The 25,672-nt window shown below is 36.0% G+C and overlaps 1 protein-coding gene across 8 annotated transcripts in view; it reads left to right on the top strand.

The window, feature by feature from the left end:
• MCF2 (MCF.2 cell line derived transforming sequence) overlaps positions 1–25,672 on the top strand; it is a 112,285-nt gene that overhangs the window by 83,189 nt on the left and 3,424 nt on the right. For 5 of the 8 annotated variants that reach the window (XM_034949776.3, XM_008964704.6, XM_003812303.7 and 2 more), the window contains 13 exons: positions 135–172; positions 2,692–2,780; positions 4,712–4,778; positions 5,506–5,621; positions 5,740–5,809; positions 8,005–8,097; positions 12,005–12,097; positions 12,918–13,043; positions 13,733–13,954; positions 20,894–20,986; positions 22,380–22,458; positions 23,022–23,094; positions 24,385–24,494. In XM_034949776.3, the coding sequence (XP_034805667.1) occupies positions 135–172; positions 2,692–2,780; positions 4,712–4,778; positions 5,506–5,621; positions 5,740–5,809; positions 8,005–8,097; positions 12,005–12,097; positions 12,918–13,043; positions 13,733–13,954; positions 20,894–20,986; positions 22,380–22,458; positions 23,022–23,094; positions 24,385–24,494 (1,269 nt within the window). The remainder of the gene's footprint in view (positions 1–134; positions 173–2,691; positions 2,781–4,711; positions 4,779–5,505; positions 5,622–5,739; positions 5,810–8,004; positions 8,098–12,004; positions 12,098–12,917; positions 13,044–13,732; positions 13,955–20,893; positions 20,987–22,379; positions 22,459–23,021; positions 23,095–24,384; positions 24,495–25,672) is intronic. The other 3 variants (XM_034949775.3, XM_057301079.2, XM_003812307.7) reach the window with 1 other exon arrangement.

Genomic DNA, 25,672 nt, shown 5'->3' with positions numbered 1-25,672 from the left:
AGTGTGATTTTAAAATACTAATATAAACATATTGGAATATTAACTCAAGTTATTTAATAAATATACATGTATTTCTATTAAAAGTGCTGACTTTAATTCTGGTTTGAAATTCTTCTTTCACATTTCTCTACCAGGGAAGAAGACTTGGAGACAAAATCAGAGCAACTTAAAAGTAAATATCATTAATTAATTCAAAATTGACTTTATTGCTTTAGTTGCAGAGTTGGTATGAGCCTTAAATCACATGTTTCATTCACTAGACAAATATTGTGTCTTTGAAAGACTATTTAAAAGAAAAAAAGCTGCTGCTGCATTGTGTTTCACTGCATTACTGGCATATCCCCAGATATGCCAGTTTCTCAGTATGAGCTGTTTCTCAAGTCCTGGCTCAAGGTTAGAATCATTTCTGTAGAACATCTTATATATGTTCCAGCTTCTTTTTACCACCACCCACCATCACTTCAATAATCGTAAATAAGCATTTCACCTTTGTGCAGAATAAACTTTCTTTCATGAGCAATTCCAGTCCTACAAGTATGAAGCACACAGGACAGGTTCTAATGGACCATGCAGAGGCTAACTCTTAGCTCAAAAAAGATATCCATTCTTTTTTGTTGTTGTTTTTAAGTTTTTTTAGAGACAGGGTCTCACTATGTTGCCAAGGCTGGAGTGCAGTGGCCATTCACAGGGGTGACCATAGCTCACTGCTGCCTCTAATTCCTGGGCTCATGCCACCCTTCCACTTCAGCCTCCTGAGTAGCTGGGACTACAGGTGTGCATCACTGTGCCCAATCTACTTACTTATTGTTAGATACAAGATTCTGTTCTTCTCAGTTATCCATGATAATCTGATATCTGTAAAGAAGTAGACTCATCATAGCTAAAACATCCCACATTTTCTTTTCTCTCTCTCTTTTTTTTTTTGAGACAGGGTCTCGCTCTGTTGCCTAGGCTGGACTACAGTGGTGCGATCATAGCTCACTGCAGCCTCAAACTCTTGGGCTCAAGAAATCCTACCACCCCAGGCTCCTGAGTATCTTAGACTACAGGCATGGGCCATTATGCCAGGCTAATATTTTTAACACTTTTTTTGATAGACAGGGTCTTGCTATGTTGCCAAGGCTGATCTTAAACTCCTGGCCTCAGGTGATCCTCCCGCCTTGGTCTCCCAAAGTGTTGGGATTACAGGCATGAGCCACTGCTCCCAGTCCCCAAGACCCCACATTTTCTTCTTGTGTTTTTTGTGGTAAATAAAGATGAAAACATATTTTTAAGGGGCAGTATAGCATAGTGGTAAAAATTGTAAAACTAGACTGCCTGGCTTATAATCCCAGTTCCATCACTTACTGGCTATATAAACTTGGGTAAGTTCTCTGGAACTCAGTTTCCATATATAAAATGGGCATAAAAATAGAACACTCTCATCATGGAGTTAAAGATAAAATAATCTAATATTTGTGAAGCACCTTGAACATGTGTGGCATATGATAATGCTCTAAGTTTTAATATAATTAATAGCAGCCTAGTGAATGGTCTATACTGATATACGAAGCCTGGTTATTATTCTGTACGGCCACAACTTCTGGTTTCAAGAAAGAAACAGGGTGAATGCCAAATTCTGTAGTATTACATGTTGTAAAATCTCTCTGAGCCTCAGTTTTCCCATATTTAAAATGAGGAAAAGAATGCCATTGCTTGCTAAATGCTGTTTGGATTAAATATAATATGTGTTAAGCACCTAGGACTGTGGGTGCCTAATATATAGAAAGTCATAATACATGCTTGTTTCTTTCGTTTGTAATAAGTAGGTCACATTTTGGGGAAATATTTAGCTGATAGATACTGTACTTCATTTTGGGTTCTAGTTGTCACAAAGAAATGTTACATTTACTTGGAGGTCAGGCTTTTGGCAAGCTCAGCTGTCCAATACAGCTGAGATTGGATACCAGGAATACACTTCAAATGCTTCTTAAAAGAAATAATCATCACAAATCTTTTGCAGTTGACTCGGTAGGCCAGTCCAAGTCCTTTAGAGTCTGTAAAATAAGGCAATTTATTAGAATTAGGGAGGCAACTTATAGCGACTAACATGTGGCAGGGAGTAGAGACAGAGATGTACAGGTTACAGTTATTTCAAGAAAGAATAGAGTTCTGCAGGTATCCCTGCAGCACATCATTAGATTTTATCATATTCAAGCTTATGATGATGCCATCGAATCATTAGGAAAAGGATCTTCTAGCTTGCCCCAGATCTTAGAAAAAAAAAGGAAAAGGATCAGTTATGTCGTGTGTCTTTGATTAAAGAATTCAAGGATGCATATAATATTTTCTAGAAAGGTTTCCATCAAAAATCACTATGGTTAAAAAGATGTTTGGTTCTTCAATGAATACCCTTTAGTTATCTAGAAAATTAACTTTTTATGAATCAACCTTATTTTCCAAGACTGCCAAATAAATAAAGAGTTAATACATAAAATAAGTTCTAATTAGTATCTTAAATCTGTTTTCTTAGGCAACTTAAATCACTTTTTACTAGTACGTATCAAAGTTATTTTGAAAAAAATCATAGTTTTATTTTTCAATTTATCTTCAGAGTTAGGACCTAGAATAAACTTAATTTGAGCTGGATCGCCTTGAAGAAAAATTATACCTACAGAGGTGCTAATTTAACTTTTATTTTCTGTATTTCAGATTGAAGTGGTGCATGATTGTCAGGAGAAGAGAAGTTCTGGTCAATCCTCCAGTTTGGACAATGGCAATAGCTTGGATGTTTTAAAGAAGTATCCTTTATTTATTAATATAAACTCACATACACATCTAACTGTGGGAGTCTGGTTCAGTGTTCAAGGCCAATGTGATTAGAAATTTGAGTTCACAGAATGGGGTTTTACTGGGTGTGATGAAAAGAGCGCTAGTTTAGGTGTCAGAAGTCCAGGATTTAGGCCTGGCCAACCTATAGCCTATTTATGTGATTTGAAGAAAATTAACTAAACTTTTTCAGAATGTTGGTATCTTCTTTTTTTTACCCCAGACTGAAATAAAATGGAGGTTTTCGTTTATCATTCTTAAAAAAAGTTTTATTATTATTTTTCATTGACACATAATCATTGTACATATTTATGGAATACAGTGTGAAATTTTGATACATGTGTACAATGTATAATGATCAAATCATGGTAGTTAGCTTATCTATTAATTCTTCAGCTTTATTGATATATAATTGACAAAATTATGTATATTTAAAGTGTACAATGTGATGCTTTGATATGTGTATATATTGTGAAATGATTACCATATCAAGTTAGTTAACACATCTATCACCTCACGTAGTTAGCATTTTTTTTTTGTGGTGAGAACAGTTAAGATCTATTCTCTCAGCAAATTTCGATATACAAAATGAATAGAGTGGTACATCAAAAATTACAAAGGATTATACAGATTGATACAATATTATTTTATAGATGTTAATAATTGTTTTGTTCATTGTTATAATGGTATATTAATATTCTAGACATAAGAATATTCATCTTTTTAATTTGATGTTACAGTTGTAATTAGCAAGCATTTTGCAGCAAGTTGTATGTATACATATGTATGTATGAGATACATATATATATATACAGACACATATTTATACTGTAAGACTCTCAAATGTTAAATGCTTTAATATGCAAAAAGAAAAAGAAAAAAAGCCAAAAGTATAAGTTAAATCAAATGGGTTACTTATACTGGGGACAAGGGAAATGAGTTTTAAATATGATGTCAATTGGAAATCACATTGAAAGGAAAATATACTTTATTTTCCAGAGACAGTAAACACAATTATTACAGAAACAGGTGGGGCGTGGTTATTCACGCCTGCAATCCCAGCATGTTGGGAGGCCCAGGCGGGCGGATCACTTGAGGTCAGGAGTTCGAGACCAGCCTGACAAACATGGTGAAACCCTGTCTCTACCAAAAAATACAAAAATTAGCCAGGTGTGGTGGTGAGCGCCTATAATCCCAGCCACTAGGGAGGCTGAGGAAGGAGAATCTCTTGAACCCGGGAGGTGGAGGTTGCAGTAAGCCGAGATTACCCCACTGCACTCAAGCCTGGGTGACAGAGTGAGATTCCGTCTCAAAAAAATATTTATATACATTACGGAAATATAAGTATGACCTACACTTGAGGAGACCAGGGTAAAAAAATCTGCTGCCTCCTTTAGAAAATTTCAGAACATTACTGGGAAAAGGGAAAAATAGTGCCTAAAATGCTAATACTTATTTTTTAGGGAAAAAAAGGGTATTAAAGTTCATAAACTATGCTACCCCCAAACAATAAAAACCTCAGACATTTAGGAATAGTTATTGTGAGTTTTTAGTAAATTTATTCCTAATCTCAGTGAGTTAGACATAAAGTTATTTAAAGCTAATAGTAACCCTTGAGCATATATATGTGTATATATATGAAAGAAAGCGGGATATATATATATATGTTATATATATAATGAATATAAATACAATGTATAAAAACCACCCATAAGACTATATATATATATAGCTTTTATTCTAGAAACCATAAAAGTAGTTTCATATTTTGATGCTAAAACGAAAACCATTGATAATTCCTATGCATTAGCTATTTTTACCTTCTCATGATGATAATACTTGAAACATTGCAATATAGATCTCAGTAATAAAATAACTGATAAATATGGTCTTTTCATTTTAGCCATGTACTAAATGAACTGATACAGACTGAGAGAGTTTATGTTCGAGAACTGTATACTGTTTTGTTGGTAAGCGACTCAAATTGTATTTGCCCTATCTTTTCCCGAATGATCCCTTGCTACATTCATTAGAAAGTGTTTAGGGGCAATCTTCTACTTCCGTCTCCTTCCTTGGTTGTCATATGGCAGCAGTGGGCATTTCTTTTATTGTTTGATGCAGCATGTCGGTTAAACGTGCACATTCAGGCTCTCCTTCAGTAATGGGAATGATTGATTCAGAATTTATTACAGAAGAGAAAATGTTCTCTTAGGGATACGGCCGATTGTTACAATTATTCCCAGGGTGCTATTTAGAGATTGTGATGTAAAAAACTGAGAATGGGATAAAATATTCTTTTGACAAAAATGTCATGATATTAATTTGGTCTGAAAAAACCTAAACATGTATTGCCAATTTAAGGAGAAGCTGATGACCTGTAATCTATGTTTTTATCTTGGTTTCTATCTTGTTTCCTACACTACAAGCTACTCTGAAGGCCAAAGAGCTATTACTTTATTCTGCCTATTTGATTGGAAAACTTGACTTCCTTTCCTTGCCCTGCCTTCTAAAAAAAAAAAAAAAAAGTCATGGATAACTTTGGGAAGTAGGAGATTTGAATTGAATTAAAATTGAAATAAAATTCAAAAAACTTCACCATCAAATCCCTTAATATTCTGCTGTACCTACACCATTAGTAGCCCAACCAAATGTGCATGTAATTATTTTAAAATGCATGAATGTATTTATTTTGGGTAGGGTTATAGAGCGGAGATGGATAATCCAGAGATGTTTGATCTTATGCCACCTCTCCTGAGAAATAAAAAGGACATTCTCTTTGGAAACATGGCAGAAATATATGAATTCCATAACGAGTATGTAATTGCTGAATTGAATATTTATTTTTTATAAAACTATTTAAAGTGCTCTCTTTACCAGTTTATTATATTTCACATAAAATCATGCAATTTTTTTTCTCTGAAATTTTCACAGCATTTTCTTGAGCAGCCTGGAAAATTGTGCTCATGCTCCAGAAAGAGTGGGACCTTGTTTCCTGGAAAGGGTTAGTTAAATTATTTTTTAAATATATATAAATATGCACCACCAAAATAGCAACTCACTTATAAGAACAGATTTGGAGACAAGATAGGTACTTTATGTCTTTATGTTTTTGGAGAAGATACATTACTCCAGCAAGTATTTAATACCAAACCAAGTTTTGCTGCAGAAATGGATGCACTGGGATATCCAGAGCATAAAAATACCCATTCCATTCTGTGGTATCAAATGCTTCAGTGGCTCAGCTCTTGAACACTGACTCCTGGGTAATCCTAGTAATCCAGGGACCATCCTGACTATGAAGATGTAAGAGTTGGGATCATCATAACAAAACCATCTGGGGCTTGAACCATCTGGGGCTTGGTTAATTTTTTTTTTGCCTAAAAAACACCTTATTATTTATATTATTTGTCTTATTAAAGTACATGTAAAGTTTTAGAATTGGATCTAGTCTGACTTTCAGCCATCAAGGCATCTATCACAGGAACTTCACAGAAACAGAGAGCTGTCAGTTCTTTTCATTCAACAAAAGCATTTAGGGAGGCCCATTCCTCTGTGTCCCGAGTATGGTTAATACAATTGACTTCCCAGGTTAGTGATCATACTCTCCTCCATTAGTTTTCTTTTAGAATATTTTTTGTGTATGCTTCTCTGCTTATGCAGTTTCTCTTCTTCCTGAAAGATCAGTTTTGTCTTGATTTAAGAGTTAATTCAATAGAGGTGATTGTTGAAAGCTTCAAAATAGATGTCTTATCCCAGAAAGTGTTTATGAAATGAGAAGAAAATAAGGATAAGAAAGAACTGTGTGTCAACCTTGCTCAACGTGTTCTAACTTCATTTTTTTATTTTTTTATTTTTTTATTTTTATTTTTAAGACAGTCTCACTCTGTCACCCAGGCTGGAGTTCAGTGGTGTGATCTCGGCTCACTGCAACCTCCGTATCCTGGGTTCACACCATTCTCCTGCCTCAGCCTCCTGAGTAGCTGGGACTACAGGCGCCCACCACCACGCCCAGCTAATTTTTTGTATTTTTAGTAGAGACGGGGTTTCACCGTGTTATCGAGGATGGTCTCGATCTCCTGACCTCGTGATCTGCCCGCCTCAGCCTCCCAAAGTGCTGGGATTACAGGCGTGAGCCACCGTGCCCGGTTAAGATGTTCTAACTTTAAACATATTTAAATTATGACCAAATTCTTTCCCAACCTCATCAAGCAATAGCAGTTTATCCTTCCTTTAGACTCCATAGTATGTAATGTCTATCCTACTCATTGGAGATTTTATGTTTACTGTGCTTGTGCACCTTTACATGTATACGTGAATTTTCTCCCAAACTTAATGGAAAGCCCTTAGATCGAGAGTCCATATCCTATATATTGTTGTATCTCTCATTAGGTTAGCAGCATTCTTAGCAACCAGTTGTGGTTTAATAAATGTTTATTGATGAATTGTTTATTTATTTGACAACCATTTACTGGTCACCTACTATGCACCAAGCATTGTGCCAGATAATGTGGATACCAAGCCCAAATCTATTTAGGTATAAAAACAGGGAAATTATTAATTGTGTAGAAGATGAGTTGCATTAGATTTGAAATATACAAATGGTCCCGGGAAAATCCAGAAAAGGGGCGTCTTACATAGAATGGGGGTATAAACAATGGTCGTATAGAAGAGATAACTCATGAGATAAATGTTAAATAATGAGTAGGAGGTAGCCCATTCATGAGTGTCAGAGAAAGAGGATTCCAGGGAAAGAGAATTGTGTAAGTGCCTAAATGGATTATGCTGCAATGATAAAGTCCCAGTGATGAACCTTGGACTGTAGGCTCTAACTTGGAAGTCAGCTACAAGTTCATTCACTAGGGAATCAAGAGACTAATAACAGACTTGGCAGCCTATTAGTTCATCGTTTTGCAAAAAGTAGGTTTTTATAGTTCAGACAGAGAAGGCTCCATCTAAGCCTCAAGCCTGGCAAGTGGAAGTTCTGATATTACTTAGATAATTATGTGTCCTCCCACCAGATGCAATGGGCATGCTGTTCTTGGAATATAAAAAAGGCTTTTGACCAGCTGCTAGTACAGTAGGCCCTTTAGGCCACATTTCCTAGGATGCTTGGTTACACTCTTGTTTAGCCTTTCTTGATGGCAAAAGTCATATTCACATATTAGTAATACATTTGAATTTGTTTTTTTATCACAGAAGGATGATTTTCAGATGTATGCAAAATATTGTCAGAATAAGCCCAGATCAGAAACAATTTGGAGGAAGTATTCAGAATGCGCATTTTTCCAGGTACAGTAATTATTCAAGTATTGGATATACTCTTTCTGGAAGATATTGGGGTATTTCTTAATTATAAATTCATTTTCTACTTTAAGTACGTTACATGTGCATATACGTATATGGGTTAAAGAGCAAATCCACCCTCCCCCGCAACACACACAAACACATTTGTAACTTCCCAGAGGCAAACACTTTCAGCACTTTTAGCTACATCCTTTGGTATTTACCTCCATAGCTCCAAATGACATGCTTATCTTTATCCTTTATACTATGGAAGATGAAGATTTAGCTCTTTCACGCCCCCCCACCCACCCAACTACCACATATGCAAATATACTTCTTTTCTTTCAAAATCTCCACTATAGTCATATCGTAATTTTGGTTAGATTGATATACAGTATTAAATTAAGACTATGTAATTTCTTTGCTCAGATGAATCATGTGGTATAATAGGGTTGTTTTCCTTCCCTTCTGTTTGTCTTGCAATGGTTTTTTACTCAGTTTTCTAGATACTTATCGTTATTCCACCCCAACCTCTCCCAGATGTGGGAGTTACAAAAATCTCTTCTTATTACATTTAAACACATTCTATTTTCTCTGAATTTCATATTCTTAAAGAAATATCTCCTGGGGTTTTCTGTCTTGCTTGTCTAGACTCACTAGGCTTGTTGCACAGCTGTCATCTGGGGATCTTGGTGAACATAATTTTTGGAATTCTCCTCACCTGTCTATTGCATAGGCTCTCCTCCTTCCTAGGTGCCATGTCTTTATTTTTCTTGTTTACCTCCCTTGTTTGGTGGAACACATCCTCCAGTAGTTTTCCTGAGAAAGTGTACACAGTACATAAAAGTTTTTGAGAGTGTATGTGTCTGCAAATATCTTTATTCTACCCTAAGACTTCATTGCTAGTTTGGCCGTGTATAGAATTCTAGGCAAGAAATAATTATACTCAGAATTTTGAAGGTATTGCTTGATTGTCTTCTAGCTTCCAGTGTTGCTATTCAGAAATCTGATGCCATTTTAATTTTTATTCCTTTGTAGGTGACTTAGTTTCCGTCCTCTGAAAGCTTATGAAAATTTATTTTCAGTGTTCAAATGTTGGCACTATTTTTATCCATTATGCTAGTATTAGGGTGATAACTTTGAATTTGGAACCTCCTGTCCAAATTTACTTGGAGTTTTTCTTTAATTTCCTCCACCCAATTGTCTCCATTTTCTCTTTTTGGAATTTCTGTTGTACAGATATTGGATATCCTGGACTGGTCCTCTAATTATCTTATCTTTTCTATTTTCCATTCTTTGTCTTATTACTCTACTTTCTAGTCCTTCTATTGAGGTTTCCACTTCTGCCATTGTGTTTTTAATTTTGAAGAGCCCTCATCCTTTTACTGTTTTTTCAATGTTTCTTTTAATAGAATTCTATTTTCATTTTATGAATTCAGTATCTTCATTCATCTATACAAAGATGATAATAGATTTTTCTTTTAAAAATGGCTTTCTTCTCCCTGTGCATCTTCTGTTGTCTTCACGTTGCTTTTTTTCTTCTATTTCTCTTTGTTTGGTTCCTATTACCCATCTTTGATGCTCTCCTCAAATGTCTGATGATACTTGTCTGTCCACTTACATTAGGAGTAAACACTAAAAAGCTCATTGGAAGTTTCCAGGGCATATGTGGGTTTATTGACCATGATCCTCATTGTTGAGTTATTTGTCTCAAGCTATTTCCTTGAAGGGATTCCCAAATACCTGTATCTTTAGAGCATTTCTATTAGGCTGGTCAGATTCCTTGAACTGCTACCTTGTGTATAATGATCTGGATGCTAGTGTTGTGGTAGCCGAGTTGGGAGAAAAGGCTGAGGGTCACTTGTTTGAGATATAACATGGAGAGTACTTGAATATTTTTCAATATGGTACTCTGCCCTAAGTTGAACCTTGTATCCTTTAGTCCATAGGGCCTGTGTTTTACTCTTTCTAGATAAACATCCATTTTTCTGCCAAAGGAAGGGAAGAGAAGGCACCCAGCTGTGCAAAGTGGTATGGTTATCTGAGAGCCTTATTGCTTTTGTTTAGATTTTCATGCCATTTATTTTCTTTTTGTAACAGCTTTATTGAGCTATAACTAAAATGCCATCAGTTCACCCTTTTAAAGTATACAATTCAGTGGTTTTACTAGATTCACAAGGTTGTACAACCATGTTTTTATCACTAAAAAGAAACCAGTCTTACCCTCCCTTTTTTCCCCAATCTAAGCAGCCCTAGGCAATCACTAATCTGCTTCCTGTCTTCAATAGATTTGCCTATTCTGGACATTTCATATAAATGGAATCATACAATATGTGGTCTTTTGTGTTTGACTTCTTTCTTTCATTTAGCATAATATTTTAGTGGTTCGTCCATGTTGTAGCATGTATTAGTTTTTTATTCCTATTTATGGTTGAATAATATTCCATTATATGGATGTATAGCATTTTATTTATCCATTCATTGATTGATGCACATTTGGCTTGTTTCTACCTTTTGATTATTATGAACAATGCTGCTGAGAATGCTTTTGTATAAGTTTTTCTGTAGACATGTATTTTCATTCCTCTTGGCTATACACCTGGGAGTGAAAGTGCTGGATCATATAGTAACTCCAAATTTAACTTTTTGAGAAACTGTTGGACTCTTTTCCAAAGTTACTGCACCGTTTTGCATTTCCAACAGCAGTGTATGAGGGTATTAATTGCTCCATATCCTCACCAACACTTGTTATTATCTAATTACTTCTTAAAAAGACTTTCAACAAGCATCCTTTCTTGAACCTCACCTTTACCTCCCACTTTCAGAGGTACTTGGTGTCTATAATCCCTGAGACTTTGTGGAGGGCAGGGAAGAGATGTTTATAACATAAATTGAGTTGTTCCCTGGCTTTTTCCTCCACCAACTTGAAATCCACTTTTCTCCAGTGTGCTCGGTTCTAAGTTGACCACTTCTAAGTTTGGTTTCCAGTTTCCAAATTTTGCGGAAGTTTTCCCCTTGCTCATCTTCTTCATAACTTTGTGATTTTGCCTAGTAAAATAACTTTTCCATCATTTTAGTTGGTTGTCATGAGTGAGGAGATGTAAACGCATGTATCAAGTTGGTGCAAAAGTTACTGTGGTTTTTGCCACTGAAAGTAATGGCAAAAACCACAATCACTTTTGCACCAACCTAATAGCAGTCCCCCATCTTTAAGTCTCATTTGAATTAGATTGTATGTTGGATTTTACCCATATTCAGAGGAGAGCCATGGTTCTTATTCAGGCGTATTTTTCCCCAATCCCTTTGTGTTCTATACTTTCTCTATGCACATTTCATCCTAAATATCTGCATCTTGCCCTAACTATGGGCCCCTACAATGTTCCCGGAACCCAACATCATGACCCTTATATTTATAGTGGCAATGGGCCAATTACTGAAGTATAGCACCAGTTGATGACGGCTTTTTCTTGTTATATTAAAAATTCTGTTCTCATATCCAGTCTGATTTTTATTCAGCACAACCAATTTCTTTTCTGAGCCTTGGCTTGTAGAGCTTGGTCTTTCGTGAATTTTCTTGAATATATTAAAGAACGTTTTAATCATGTTAATCTATAGTCATTCCCTGCTTTCACACCTTTTAAGCATTCCACATCAATATGAATTTATATTTGAAAACTTTTAAATCTTTGAAATGTTGAAATTGTTTACCTCTCCAATCCTTGAAATAGTGTTTATGGTAGTTTTTCAGATATATTGTGTCTTATAATTTCTGTACTATAACAGTGATTTTTCCAATAAATATTCTTTGAGATGTAAGAAACATTGGGGCATTAGGTTTAATCAATGAACACTTGGCATTTTCACAGGTACATGTCTTAATTTAATTTTATTGATATTTATCTTTTAATGACAGGAATGTCAAAGGAAGTTAAAACACAGACTTAGACTGGATTCCTATTTACTCAAACCAGTGCAACGAATCACTAAATATCAGTTATTGTTGAAGGTAATTATATGAAGCATTTGTTTGTTTCTTTACTTTTTGAGTCAGATATGACAGAGCCATTAAAAAGGAAATAGTTTACTAGGAAGCACTAGAAATAGGTAGGCTCAATGACTGGGAAGGCTGGATTTGGCAGAATTTTGCAGTGTGCTCCATCAATTCACTGTGGCTACAAATGCCATAGGCATAGATATCAGGCTGAGAATATCTGGGATCTTAGCTATTTAATTTTTCATACAAGTTGTGTTGATTTCCGCACAATGTTTTACTGAAGAAATTTAAATATTTGTAAGAAGAACTAAACAAAGCAAATATTTCTTATAGTTTTGAGGCTGCATTTCATAGGGGCCTTCCTAATGAAAAATGCAAATGGCACTCCCCTAGTATAATGCGAAAGGATTGCTAGAATCTTGTGTTAAGTATAAATACAATACGGCTTGTTTTAAAGTGAATTTTCATAATATTCTATGCTATATGCATTATGAGTGCATCATGGCTAAAACAAATTACTGTATGTAGAGGACAAAAGAACCCTACATGTAATGGCTTTAAAAATTGATCTCTGATGTGTCTTAATAGCTATTATACTTCAACTCCAGAAGCATTAAATGTCCTTTGTTTTATACTATTCAGTCACTATTCTACTTCCTCTATTTTGACAGCCATTAAAAATATTACTGCAGCAAAGGGCATGTAAAAGGAATTACTCCAAAATGTGACATTATATTTGGATTCCAGCTTGAAAGCATGTTAGCCAAAAACTTATTCATTTCAACCAGATATTAATATCTGCCTAATATTAATTCCTGATTTCTAATTACAGGAGCTATTAAAATATAGCAAAGACTGTGAAGGATCTGCTCTGTTGAAGAAGGCACTCGATGCAATGCTGGATTTACTGAAGTCAGTTAATGATTCTATGCATCAGATTGCAATAAATGGCTATATTGTAAGCACATTTTAATAATTGTTGGAATTTTAGAGGGTCAGCATCTCAACATCCCTTTTCCCCTCCTGGAACCAATTGAGAAATAACGTATAAGAATCAGATAACTGGAGATCAAAATGTTGATGTTACTACTGATAATGCTAAGTGGAGAATTGGCTTCAGATCAGCAGCCAAATGGATTTATGAGATCCCCCTTGTCCCCAACAGTCTTCCCCCAATCCCAGACCTGGGAGATCCTGCTTAAGGAATGTTTGAGTCAGCTAAGAAAACGTATTGCTCCATAATTGCTGCTTGCCCTTATAGATAGGAATAGATAGGAAAGAAAAGAATCAAATCTTTAGCACTTGTTTAGCCTTTTAACAGGTTAGCTCCACCCAGTGGGAAAACTTGAACTGGTATATATCATGCACCAATCAGGATTGAAGAAGAGATGGGGAGACTTACCTTAGCTGAAATACCTCCAGATGATATGAAGCCAGAGAAAAGGAAGTTTCTTTTGTCCCCCACCCCCACAGTAATTTTGTACTTATGTGGTGCATGCCATGTTTTAACATACAAAGTTAAGTTTTTAAAAAAACATAAATTATTCTTCAGGGTTTGAGTAGCTTAAGCTGAACCCTAACATGTTGGTGTCAGAGAGCTGAATGTAGCTTTGCTTTCTACTAATGGGTTTTGATTTTCCATTCTAGGGAAACTTAAATGAACTGGGCAAGATGATAATGCAAGGTGGATTCAGCGTTTGGATAGGGCACAAGAAATGTGCTACAAAAATGAAGGATTTGGCTAGATTCAAACCAATGCAGCGACACCTTTTCTTGTATGAAAAAGCCATTGTTTTTTGCAAAAGGCGTGTTGAAAGTGGAGAAGGCTCTGATAGATACCCGTCATACAGTTTTAAACACTGTTGGAAAGTAAGACAATCTGTATCGGGTAATGTAGTATTGTTTCGTGTGTGTGTGTCTCCCAGTTTGTACATTTTTTTTGTTTCAAATGAGTAGGTTTTATACTTTCGCTGCACATCTTTGTTTTTTTTTTTTAAATCTTATGTCTTATGTAGAAGTCAGATGAATCATAACTTCTCTGCTTGAAGTGAAGGTGAGGGAATTCAGAGCTTTGATTCCTCCCTTTCTTCTCACTACGATCCTAGGTATTCCCCAAGGGGGCTCCCTAGCATCCTGAAGAGCACAGTTTGAAATGATAAGGAGTGTCCCAGCCTCCTCATAAGCACTCTCTTTCGAGTGACACTGGGTGGAGTTCTTGGTCTTGTTAGAAAGGAGCCTTATGCTACAGGACAGACAGGGAGGAAAGAGTTTCCTCCTTTTCCTCAATGCAATTTAAAAATGAATAACTTTTGTGTTTAGCATGTCCCCACCTTCCTTTCTGTGTTCCTCCTCCACTCCCTAGCTCCATCCTTCCTGGGTGTTCAAAGCCACCTATAGCTGAATCCTTTCCATATCTGTCCTGTTCCGTCTTTCAAAATTACTTTATTCTCTCCTATAAACAAAATCCCCATTTTGTTCTAATATTAGTTTGTTATTAAAAAGAGAACAGTATTGTTTGGGGAAGTTATTGACAACCCAATGATACTTACAGCTGGTTTCTCCAATAGAGAAGAACTTCCAATTCACATGAGACCCATAATTGACAAATTTGAATTTTTTTACATCTAATGCATTTCATCTTTTGAATTTTAAATTTTTTTTATTTTTTATTTTTTTATTTTATTATTATTATACTTTAAGTTTTAGGGTACATGTGCACAATGTGCAGGTTAGTTACATATGTATACATGTGCCACGCTGGTGTGCTGCACCCATTAACTCATCATTTAGCATTAGGTATATCTCCTAAAGCTATCCCTCCCCCCTCCCCCCACCCCACAACAGTCCCTGGAGTGTGATGTTCCCCTTCCTGTGTCCATGTGTTCTCATTGTTCAATTCCCACCTATGAGTGAGAAGATGTGGTGTTCAGTTTTTTGTTCTTGTGATAGTTTACTGAGAATGATGATTTCCAATTTCATCCATGTCCCTACAAAGGACATGAACTCATCATATTTTATGGCTGCATAGTATTCCATGGTGTATATGTGCCACATTTTCTTAATCCAGTCTATAATTGTTAGACATTTGGGTTGATTCCAAGTCTTTGCTATTGTGAATAGTGCTGCAATAAACACATGTGTGCATGTGTCTTTATAGCAGCATGATTTATAATCCTTTGGGTATATACCCAGTAATGGGATGGCTGGGTCAAATGGTATTTCTAGTTCTACATCCCTGAGGAATCGCCACACTGACTTCCACAATGGTTGAACTAGTTTACAGTCCCACTAACAGTGTAAAAGTGTTCCTATTTCTCCACATCCTCTCCAGCACCTGTTGTTTCCTGACTTTTTAATGATTGCCATTCTAACTGGTGTGAGATGATATCTCATTGTGGTTTTGATTTGCATTTCTCTGATGGCCAGTGATGGTGAGCATTTTTGCATGCGTTTTTTGGCTGCATAAATGTCTTCTTTTGAGAAGTATCTGTTCATGTCCTTCGCCCACTTTTTGATGGGGTGGGTTGTTTTTTTCTTGTAAATTTGTTTGAATTCATTGTAGATCCTGGATATTAGCCCTTTGTCAGGTGAGTAGGTTGCGAAAATTCTCTCCCATTCTGTAGGTTGCCTGTTCACTCTGATGGTAGTTTCTTTTGCTGTGCAGAAGCTCTTTAGTTTCATTAGATCCCATTTGTCAATTTTGGCTTTTGTTGCCATTGCTTTTGGTGTTTTAGACATGAAGTCCTTGCCCATGCCTATGTCCTGAATGGTAATGCCTAGGTTTTCTTCTAGGATTTTTATAGTTTTAGGTCTAACATTTAAGTCTTCAATCCATCTTGAATTAATTTTTGTATAAGGTGTAAGGAAGGGATCCAGTTTCAGCTTTCTACATATGGCTAGCCAGTTTTCCCTGCACCATTTATTAAATAGGGAATCCTTTCCCCATTGCTTGTTTTTCTCAGGTTTGTCAAAGATCAGATGGTTGTAGATATGCGGCATTATTTCTGAGTGCTCTGTTCTGTTCCATTGATCTATGTCTCTGTTTTGGCACCAGTACCATGCTGTTTTGGTTACTGTAGCCTTGTAGTATAGTTTGAAGTCAGGTAGCATCATGCCTCCGGCTTTGTTCTTTTGGCTTAGGATTGACTTGGCGGTGCGGGCTCTTTTTTGGTTCCATATGAACTTTAAAGTAGTTTTTTCCAATTCTGTGAAGAAAGTCATTGGTAGCTTGATGGGGATGGCATTGAATCTATAAATTACCTTGAGCAGTATGGCCATTTTTATGATATTGATTCTTCCTACCCATGAGCATGGAGTGTTCTTCCATTTCTTTATATCCTCTTTTATTTCATTGAGCAGTGGTTTGTAGTTCTCCTTGAAGAGGTCCTTCATGTCCCTTGTAAGTTGGATGCCTAGGTATTTTATTCTCTTTGTAGCAATTGTGAATGGGAGTTCATTCATGATTTGGCTCTCTGTTTGTCTGTTATTGGTGTATAAGAATGCTTGTGATTTTTGTACATTGATTTTGTATCCTGAGACTTTGCTGAAGTTGCTTATCAGCTTAAGGAGATTTTGGGCTGAGACAATGGGGTTTTCTAGATATACAATCATGTCATCTGCAAACAGGGACAATTTGACTTCCTCTTTTCCTAATTGAATACCCTTTATTTCCTTCTCCTGCCTGATTGCCCTGGCCAGAACTTCCAACACTATGTTGAATAGGAGTTGTGAGAGAGGGCATCCCTGTCTTGTGCCAGTTTTCAAAGGGAATGCTTCCAGTTTTTGCCCATTCAGTATGATATTGGCTGTGGGTTTGTCATAGATAGCTCTTATTATTTTGAGATACATCCCATCAATACCTAATTTATTGAGAGTTTTTAGCATGAAGGGTTGTTGAATTTTGTCAAAGGCCTTTTCTGCATCTATTGAGTTAATCATGTGGTTTTTGTCTTTGGTTCTGTTTATATGCTGGATTACATTTATCGATTTGCGTATATTGAACCAGCCTTGCATCCCAGGGATAAAGCCCGCTTGATCATGGTGGATAAGCTTTTTGATGTACTGCTGGATTCAGTTTGCCAGTATTTTATTGAAGATTTTTGCATCAATATTCATCAAGGATATTGGTCTAAAATTCTCTTTTTTGGTTGTGTCTCTGCCCGGCTTTGGTATCAGGATGATGCTGGCCTCATAAAATGAGTTAGGGAGGATTCCCTCTTTTTCTATTGATTGGAATAGTTTCAGAAGGAATAGTACCAGTTCCTTCTTGTACCTCTGGTAGAATTTGGCTGTGAATCCATCTGGTCCTGGACTCTTTTTGGTTGGTAAGCTATTGATTATTGCCCCAATTTCAGAGCCTGTTATTGGTCTATTCAGAGATTCAGGAGCTGGTTTTTTGAAAGGATCAACAAAATTGATAAACTGCTAGCAAGACTAATAAAGAAGAAAAGAGAGAAGAATCAAATAGACGCAATAAAAAATGATAAAGGGGATATCACCACCAATCCCACAGAAATACAAACTACCATCAGAGAATACTATAAACACCTCTATGCAAATAAACTAGAAAATCTAGAAGAAATGGATAAATTCCTTTAATTTTAAATTCTAAAACCAATATAACATTTGTCACAAAAAATTTCAAAAATAGAGAAAACGATTGTCCTTAATTCCCCAACCACTATCACGTTAGTTACTTTTCATGAGGATGTTCTTTCATAGTTCTCATTACCAGTATATTTGACAATTGATGAAATTTTCAGTAGCAGTTATAAAGAGGACAGGCAATATGTTTTGAGACAGGCATGAGGTATTTGTATTAGGAGACTACCTGTAAGCAGGCCTTGCTTTTGATTCTTCCCATAGGATCAGCAGCCCCTAGTTGTTCCCAACAAGGTTCCTGCCCAGGGTCGGGTCAAAAAGATGTAGTTCTTCCTATCGTGTATTTTCCCTGCTTCACTCTGAACCCACAGCAGCTTCTTTAAAACTCTTGGTTTCGTCACAAAGGGCCAGTTGCTCCTTTGATTTTAGCAGTCCACCTCTAAGCCCCCAAATCTCAAAGGGCCTTCTAAGTAATTAATAAACATAGATTGAGAACCATAAATTTGTAATCCATGTCAGAGAGGGTTCAAATCTCTTGCTGTCTGTATACCTATTTCTTGGGAAGGTACTTTACCTTCATAGGCATATTTGACCCAAATGCATTTGATGTACATTTTATCGTGAGGTGACCTAATTTCTACCTAATACAGTATTTCTATTTCATATTAATTTTCTATTTTACCTTCAATTTGTTACAATGATGGACATGCCAACAAAATGTTTCTTGAGTACATTAAAGTAAGGGGGATATTAGGTGATTAAGTCATGAAAACTGAAACTGCAATAGGTACCATGGAAACAGAGAAGGTGGAATAGATTCAAGAAACATTTCAATAGAAAGTAGACAGATGGGCTTGATGACTTACTAGCTACAAAAATTAAATAATACCTGACATTGAAGGAAGAAAATCTTTCTGATTCTTCTTTGGTTCCCCAGTAATGCCAAGTATCCTTAATAAACAATATTAGCCAGTGATGCCTACAAGGCTTTAGACCAGGATTCCTTGGAAAATGGTGATATCACTAAAAATTAGGATATTTCTTAGGGTTCACTACACTCACTTCTGCTTGCCTGCTTATCATGAGATTCTAGCATTAAGCAATTGCTAGCATTCCTAGTCAATGTGTTATTTAACAATCTGGGTTATTAGTTTCAAAGTCTTACCCTTGGTAGAGAGGATCATTGCAGATATTCCACTGCTGAACCTTCTCTCTCACTTTTTTTTTTAACTTTTATTTTAGATTCAGGGGGTACATCTGCAGGTTTGTTACCTGGCTGTATTGCATGATGTTTAGGTTTGGGGCACAAATATCCCATCACCCAGGTACTGAGCATTGTCCCCAAGAGTTAGTTTTCCAACCCTTGTCCCTCTCCCTCCATCCCTCCTCTGGTAGTCCCCAGTGTCTGTTGTTGCCTTTGTCTATGTCTCTCACTTTAAATGAACTCTTGTTTTGACTGCACCATACAAAGCTGGGATCCCATGGCCTGACCATGTACTTTCTAATTATTTATATGTTATATTTTAAGTTGGCTGCTTATGTGCAAGGAAAGGCCCTATCTAAAGTCAAAGTTGACCAGATGGGGAGATTCGAGTCCTTCAGATTCCTTAGTTCATGTGTTTATTATCATCGATTTTTAAAAATTTTACAAATTGCACATAGTCCTTATTATGTACAACACATAATGGTTAGATTTCCAGGGCAACTCAGAAAAGTTCACTTAATTGATAATGATGTACTATATGTTTGCAATAAAAAAATAACAAAACAATTGCAACTTAAATAGGGGAAAGAGTAGAAAGCAAACTCATACTTTAAAAAGCTCATTATAGGATCTAAGCATTTACTCCATGCTATTTAGTCCTTATATCAACCCTATGAAATAGGTGTTCTTTCTATTTTATAGTTGAGGAAACTGAAGTTTAGAAAAGTTAAGCAACTTGCACCAAGACACATAGCTAGTGAATGGTAGAGATGTATTCCAATCCAGACCTCTCTAACTTCAAAGCCTGTGGGCCTTCCAGCTTATCATGTTATTAAGACAAAACCATGTAATGAAACAAAATTAATTTTTAAAAATATTGAATATGAGATTACTATTCATCTTAAATTGTGATATTTGAGCAGAAGTAGGTTAGTTGGAATGATGGAGTGAGAATATAAAGATAGTTTGGGACATTGTGAAAATAACTTCTTACTACGTTCAGGGTGGATGTTACAGGTTCTTTCATTAATATGTTATGTTAAATTACATTTCTAAGCATAAGTGCTTTTCTTCTCCTTGGTATGGCGATCTCCCTAGCACTATCTTTAATGCTTATCAGCTCTAATAAGGGCCATTTGGGGGGCTCATAACTAGAACAGAGAGTGAGATACTCCTTTAGATAATTAGGTTAAGAATTGAAAGAAAAGAGGAAGGCAGACAGGAACTAAAAGAATGTTTGTGCAAAGGAGTGAGATTGCCCAAAATGCAATTAGCCAAGCTATTAGCAGAAAACGATGAAAGAAAATGGAAGAGTTTATGACTTGCACAATCACGCTGAGGAAAAGAAAAAATTGTGGTAAGGAAGAGATATTGTGTACAGAAGTTTCACTGGGTACAAAAAGACAACAATGTCCCATTACATATTATTTGTTTTTTTTTGTTTGTTTGTTTGTTTTTTTTTAGAAAGGCCAAGGGATTGGTGGAAAATAGAGAGATCCTTGTGTACCTGGCTGGTTCTCTCCTGTCCCATAAATTAGATGTTTATAACTTGTAGGACTTCTATCAAAATAAATTATAATTTGTAGGATTAAATGGTCTGTCAAATGATTATTCTAAATAACTATTTAAATTAATTTTCAGTGGCTTTTCTTTATTGATGTTTAATGACTTCTGTGTTTGACTCAATAATTTGTTTTAATAGTGTACTATTAATTTATAACATAATTAGATCTTAGATGGGCTACTTGGATGTTCAGATTTATAACATTTGTGTCAACCACTGAAATGAAGCGTGCAATCTGAACTATAAAGTGCATAGTTCAATGAAAGCATTTAAATACTCTCATCTATGATTGTAATTATTATTTCATATTCATTTAATATAACATGTATTTTTCTGCCCAAGAGAAATTCTGTTTCATTTAGAATATGATAGGGTAGATTTAATGTAATTTCATATTCAAAATAAAATGCTCATGAAAATTTTGACTTATTTATTATAGATGGATGAAGTTGGAATCACTGAATATGTAAAAGGTGATAACCGCAAGTTTGAAATCTGGTATGGTGAAAAGGAAGAAGTTTATATTGTCCAGGTTGGTCATTTGAAAATTCTTCTAGAAACCCAAACCTGCATTGAAATACAAAAGCCCGAATTTATAAACAAAAATAATTGTGGTCGCATTTCAAAATTTCCACCCCTTTCATGTAGGTCAGTTAAATATTATTTGAATATTCTTTGTGATGTATTTAAATGTTTTCTAGTAGTTACATTGAGATATGCCTGTGGTGTTCTCTAGGGCTTCAAGTTTTCACAACTACATAAGAGACTTATCAACTAGAGCTGACAGCTTGGCAGGTACTTCTCTGTCCCCATCAAATTTCCAAGTTATGGAATTATAATAGTTCTGAGTTCCTCTTATGCTAAGCCTTCTAGGGGTACCTGATTATGAGACATGGGGATGTGACAGTTCAGACTTGCTTTCTGCTTCTGAAGAACATGGTTAAAGCCCTGGCCAGTTGTATAGGGTCCAACATGTTTCAGGGAAGGGAAGAGGAATCAGAACATTTCAAAAGGATGTTGTCATTGCAATAAATATTTGTATCTGGAGTTGTCAATGTGCTGTTATCTGTTAAAAATGCTCAGTGTTTTTTGTTTGTTGTAATTCTTTACTAGGTGACTGCAATCTATAAAAATATGTTTTCTTGGCTTGCTTAAGATATAATATTTGGTATCATTTAACAAACATCTTGTAAGTGATGGGAGGATATTTAAGGAGGATTTCATGTTACCATCAGTCACCAAGGTTATTCTGCAATAGATGGCCTTTTCAGAAATAGTAGAGCTTGTTTTATTTTACTAAAATTAAACATCAAAATGTTATATTTTAAAAAGAATCCTCCTGTAAAGACAAAATAAGTGAAATTATATTTCACAGTTTCATCCAAGCATTATTATACCATTATTTAAGGGCAATTTCAAAATGGATTTTTTTTTTTTGAGACAGCGTCTCACCCTGTTGCTCAGGCTGGAGTGCAGTGGTGTGATCTCGGCTCACTTCAACCTCTGCCTCCCAGGCTCAAGCGATTCTCCCACCTCACCCTCTCAAGTAGCTGGGACTACAGGCACATGCCACCACACCTGGCTAATTATTATTATTATTATTATTATTATTATTTGTAGAGATGGGGTTTCCCTATGTTCCCCAGGCTGGTCTCAAACTCCTGGGCTCAAGAGATCTGCCCACCTTGGCCTCCCAAAGTCCTGGGATTACAGCAAAAATGGTTCTGACTGTATTATTTCATCTAATCTGATAGCAAATTATTTGCTTCATAAAAATTTTAACAATCAAACGGTTAAGATTTGAGTATGGTGTTATAGGGAGTAGATCATATTTTATGTACACGATTACATTTGTTTTATTATAGTACATCCTTTTTAAAAGGAAATGTGTACCACCTCCCTCCCGCTTTTTTTTTAATCTTTAGGCTTCTAATGTAGATGTGAAGATGACGTGGCTAAAAGAAATAAGAAATATTTTGTTGAAGCAGCAGGAACTTTTGACAGGTAAATTCAAGCCTGCATTCTTCACAACAAGAAGTATAGTAACAGCTTATTGACTCAGATTTTTAAATTATTTTTCCAGAGAATGGGGCTGATATTTACTTTATACTATTACAATGAGAAGATTTGTTAATTTAATTAGTAGGAGATTGAGATTCAGAGGATTGTTTAAACTATTTTGGAGAATGAACTTTACACTAGAAAATGAACCCTTGTGCTTAAGAAGCAGTTGAGAAGCAACACAGTGAACTGATTGTGGTAATCCCCAGTCCTTTCCATGAGGTGACTCTGCTTAATATCTCGAGTAATCATTGCTCTATAATGATGGAATGGGAGCCAGTTCTACTTCTAAACTTGAACTTCTTGAATAAAATATTATATGGTCCAGACCTTTCCAAATTCAAACTTGAGACTGGCCTTCCCTCTGATTATTTCAAGTCTGTGAAGCTTAAGTCTAATGGCAAGGATGCGTGTGTGTGTGTGTGTGTGTGTGAGAAAGTCATTGGCCTTCAAGGAAGTAAGAAGTGTGACTTCTGAATGATAATATGCTTTGTTTTATTTCTCAGTTAAAAAAAGAAAGCAACAGGATCAATTAACAGAACGGGATAAGTTTCAGATTTCTCTTCAGCAGAATGATGAGTAAGTGATTATTCTTTAAGAAATACCACTCCTGCAATCTTTTGTTTTCTGTATGTAACATGAAACAATGTAATTAAAGTATCTCTGACAAGAACCATCCACCAATTTAGCAATAACTCGTCAAATTCCGTAAACATATCATTTTCTCAGGTCCAGCCTTATACTGGAGGCTGATAGTTCTTAATAGTTATCCCTTGGGTTGATTTCTAAACATGATTGAAAATGCTTTATTTTTAATATATCATTGGAAGAATTACATGTAGGCTGACAGGAAAGGAGGCTGTGCTCATAAGCTTTTTTTTTCAAAGTATTTTTGGTCACCTTTGATCTGACTGGAAAAAGAGGGTTGTAAGAATATGGGAATAGAGCAAATGAAGGACTGGCTCACAGTTTTACAGTCCCTTGATGGGGACCTCTTGCTGGTGATTTGGCCTCTCTCTACATAGAGAGAAGGTATGGATCCTGGGAGGGAACTGAGCCTGGACACAACCAGGAGTCATTAAGGAAGCTGGCAGTCCTATATGACAGCACACTGGTATGGGTTTAGAGATGTAGTCATTGTATTCTGCCTCTAGAAATTCCAAAAGGTGGAGTTCTCGCTGAACATTTGCATATATGCAGAAAGAATTCTCTCATTGATTCTGAAGGCCTGGCACAGAGATTCACCACACAGCGTCTGCTTGCTGTGGTGATCATTGAATGACTTATTAGAAATACTGTTTTTTCCTTCGCTGCATGTCATCTTTCTGAGGTAGCTAAAATCAGATGAAACATATGGTGGTTCACGTGGAGATTTAGGAGAACCATTTAAAAGTTGCAGAGAAAGTCTTTATCTTTCAGAGTTCAAAAAGCTCCATCTTTTATCGTACATTATAGGAGTAACATCTTTAGGTTTTATGCAGTAATTGACTTAATAGTAGCTGGTACATACTCAACAATATGAATCAGTTGAAGGTTTCATCTTCATTTATATACAACAACTTACCTAATTCATTAATGTCATAAGTCCACAGAGCAACGGGGATTGTATACAATACCCTTACTTTGGGTCTAGAAGGGAGTAGTTTTTCTCCTTACATAATAGAGAACCTGCTGGCTTGGATCTGAGATTTAAGCTTGTGTATATTATAACCTATTGCCACACAGATTTAAATAGGGAGTATTGGCTGTTTGGATGGATTCTCAGCATGTTCTTAACACTTGGTATCAATGGAAGAAATACCACTTTAAATTTCTTTTTACTTGTAAACTGTACAAAAGCTCACTTAGTTTTATACATCACTATTTCAGAAAGCAACAGGGAGCTTTTGTAAGTACTGAGGAAACTGAATTGGAACACACCAACACTGTGGTGGAGGTCTGTGAGGCAATTGCATCAGTTCAGGCAGAAGCAAATACAGGTATGTGTCATGGTCATCTTAAGACGAGATTCATGGGTGTGCAAATTTTTACCTCGTATTATTAATTTGGAAATCTACCCACTTGGTATTTTTGTATAAACAAAATACAGTTAACCCATTTTTATAAGGCTCTCATGTCTTGCATATGCAGGACACTCTGATGGGCACTAGAGAGTATTGGTTGTCAAAGTGTGGTCCCTGGACCACTAGCATCAACATCACCTGGAAACTTTTACAGAAGACAAATTCTCTTGCTCTATTCAGACCTTCTGGATCAGAAACTCTGGGAACAAGGCCCAGCCACTTGAGTTTTAACAGGCTCTCTCTGTGATTTTGATGCATGGTCAAGTTTGGGAACCCCTGCTATAAAGGATATAGTGATGAATAAAACATATATACTGGCTTCAAGGAATGCGCATTTCACTTACCGTTGGTTTAATGAATAGAGAAGAGTCATTAACAGCCGAAATATTTATTCTTCCTCTGTGAATGGTTTTATTTGAAGTGATTTTGAATACTTTATTTAATTCAACAAATATTGACATAGCATGATCTGCATTCCAGGAGTTATGCAAAGTGCTAGGCATATAGTCTAACTAGGATACACTCAGCTGCCATCCTCATGAAGCTAGGAGAATAGAAAGATAGTTAAACAAGCAATTAAAAGTAAATTTGGCGAGTGTTACAGCAGGGAAGTACGAAGTGCTGTAGAAGCATACATGAGGATCACCTAAACAACTCTAGGATCAACAGCATAGACTTCTTTGGAGAAATGCCTAACAGAGTGCCTGATACTCAACACTTTAATATGATGATCCTTAATATGGAAGAGTTCTGTACTGGTTGAGGAGAAAAAGGTAATGATAGCCTTGTAGAGTTTCCATTTATCCAATTAAAGGTCACTTCCCTCAGGTCATATATGCTGTGGCCCCCAAAGAAGCAAGGAGAGAGCATAGTACTAATGCCTTCATTTGACAGGTGAGGAAACCAAGTTAGAAAAAGATGACGATGACTTTTCCCAGGTTGCATGAATAGTTTAATGTGGCCAGGATGAGATCTGTTAATTTGCTGCTTACATTAGATTAGTTAATCCATTTTTTAAAATTCAACTTTTTAAAGGATTACAGCTAGTTTTACTTCTCACCTTGTGGTAAATTGGCACCATGAAGTAACTGCCA

This window comes from Pan paniscus, chromosome X (assembly GCF_029289425.2).
Source record: "Pan paniscus chromosome X, NHGRI_mPanPan1-v2.0_pri, whole genome shotgun sequence".
Classification (NCBI taxonomy): Eukaryota; Metazoa; Chordata; class Mammalia; order Primates; family Hominidae; genus Pan; species Pan paniscus.
This window is presented reverse-complemented; position numbering and strand designations above follow the sequence as displayed.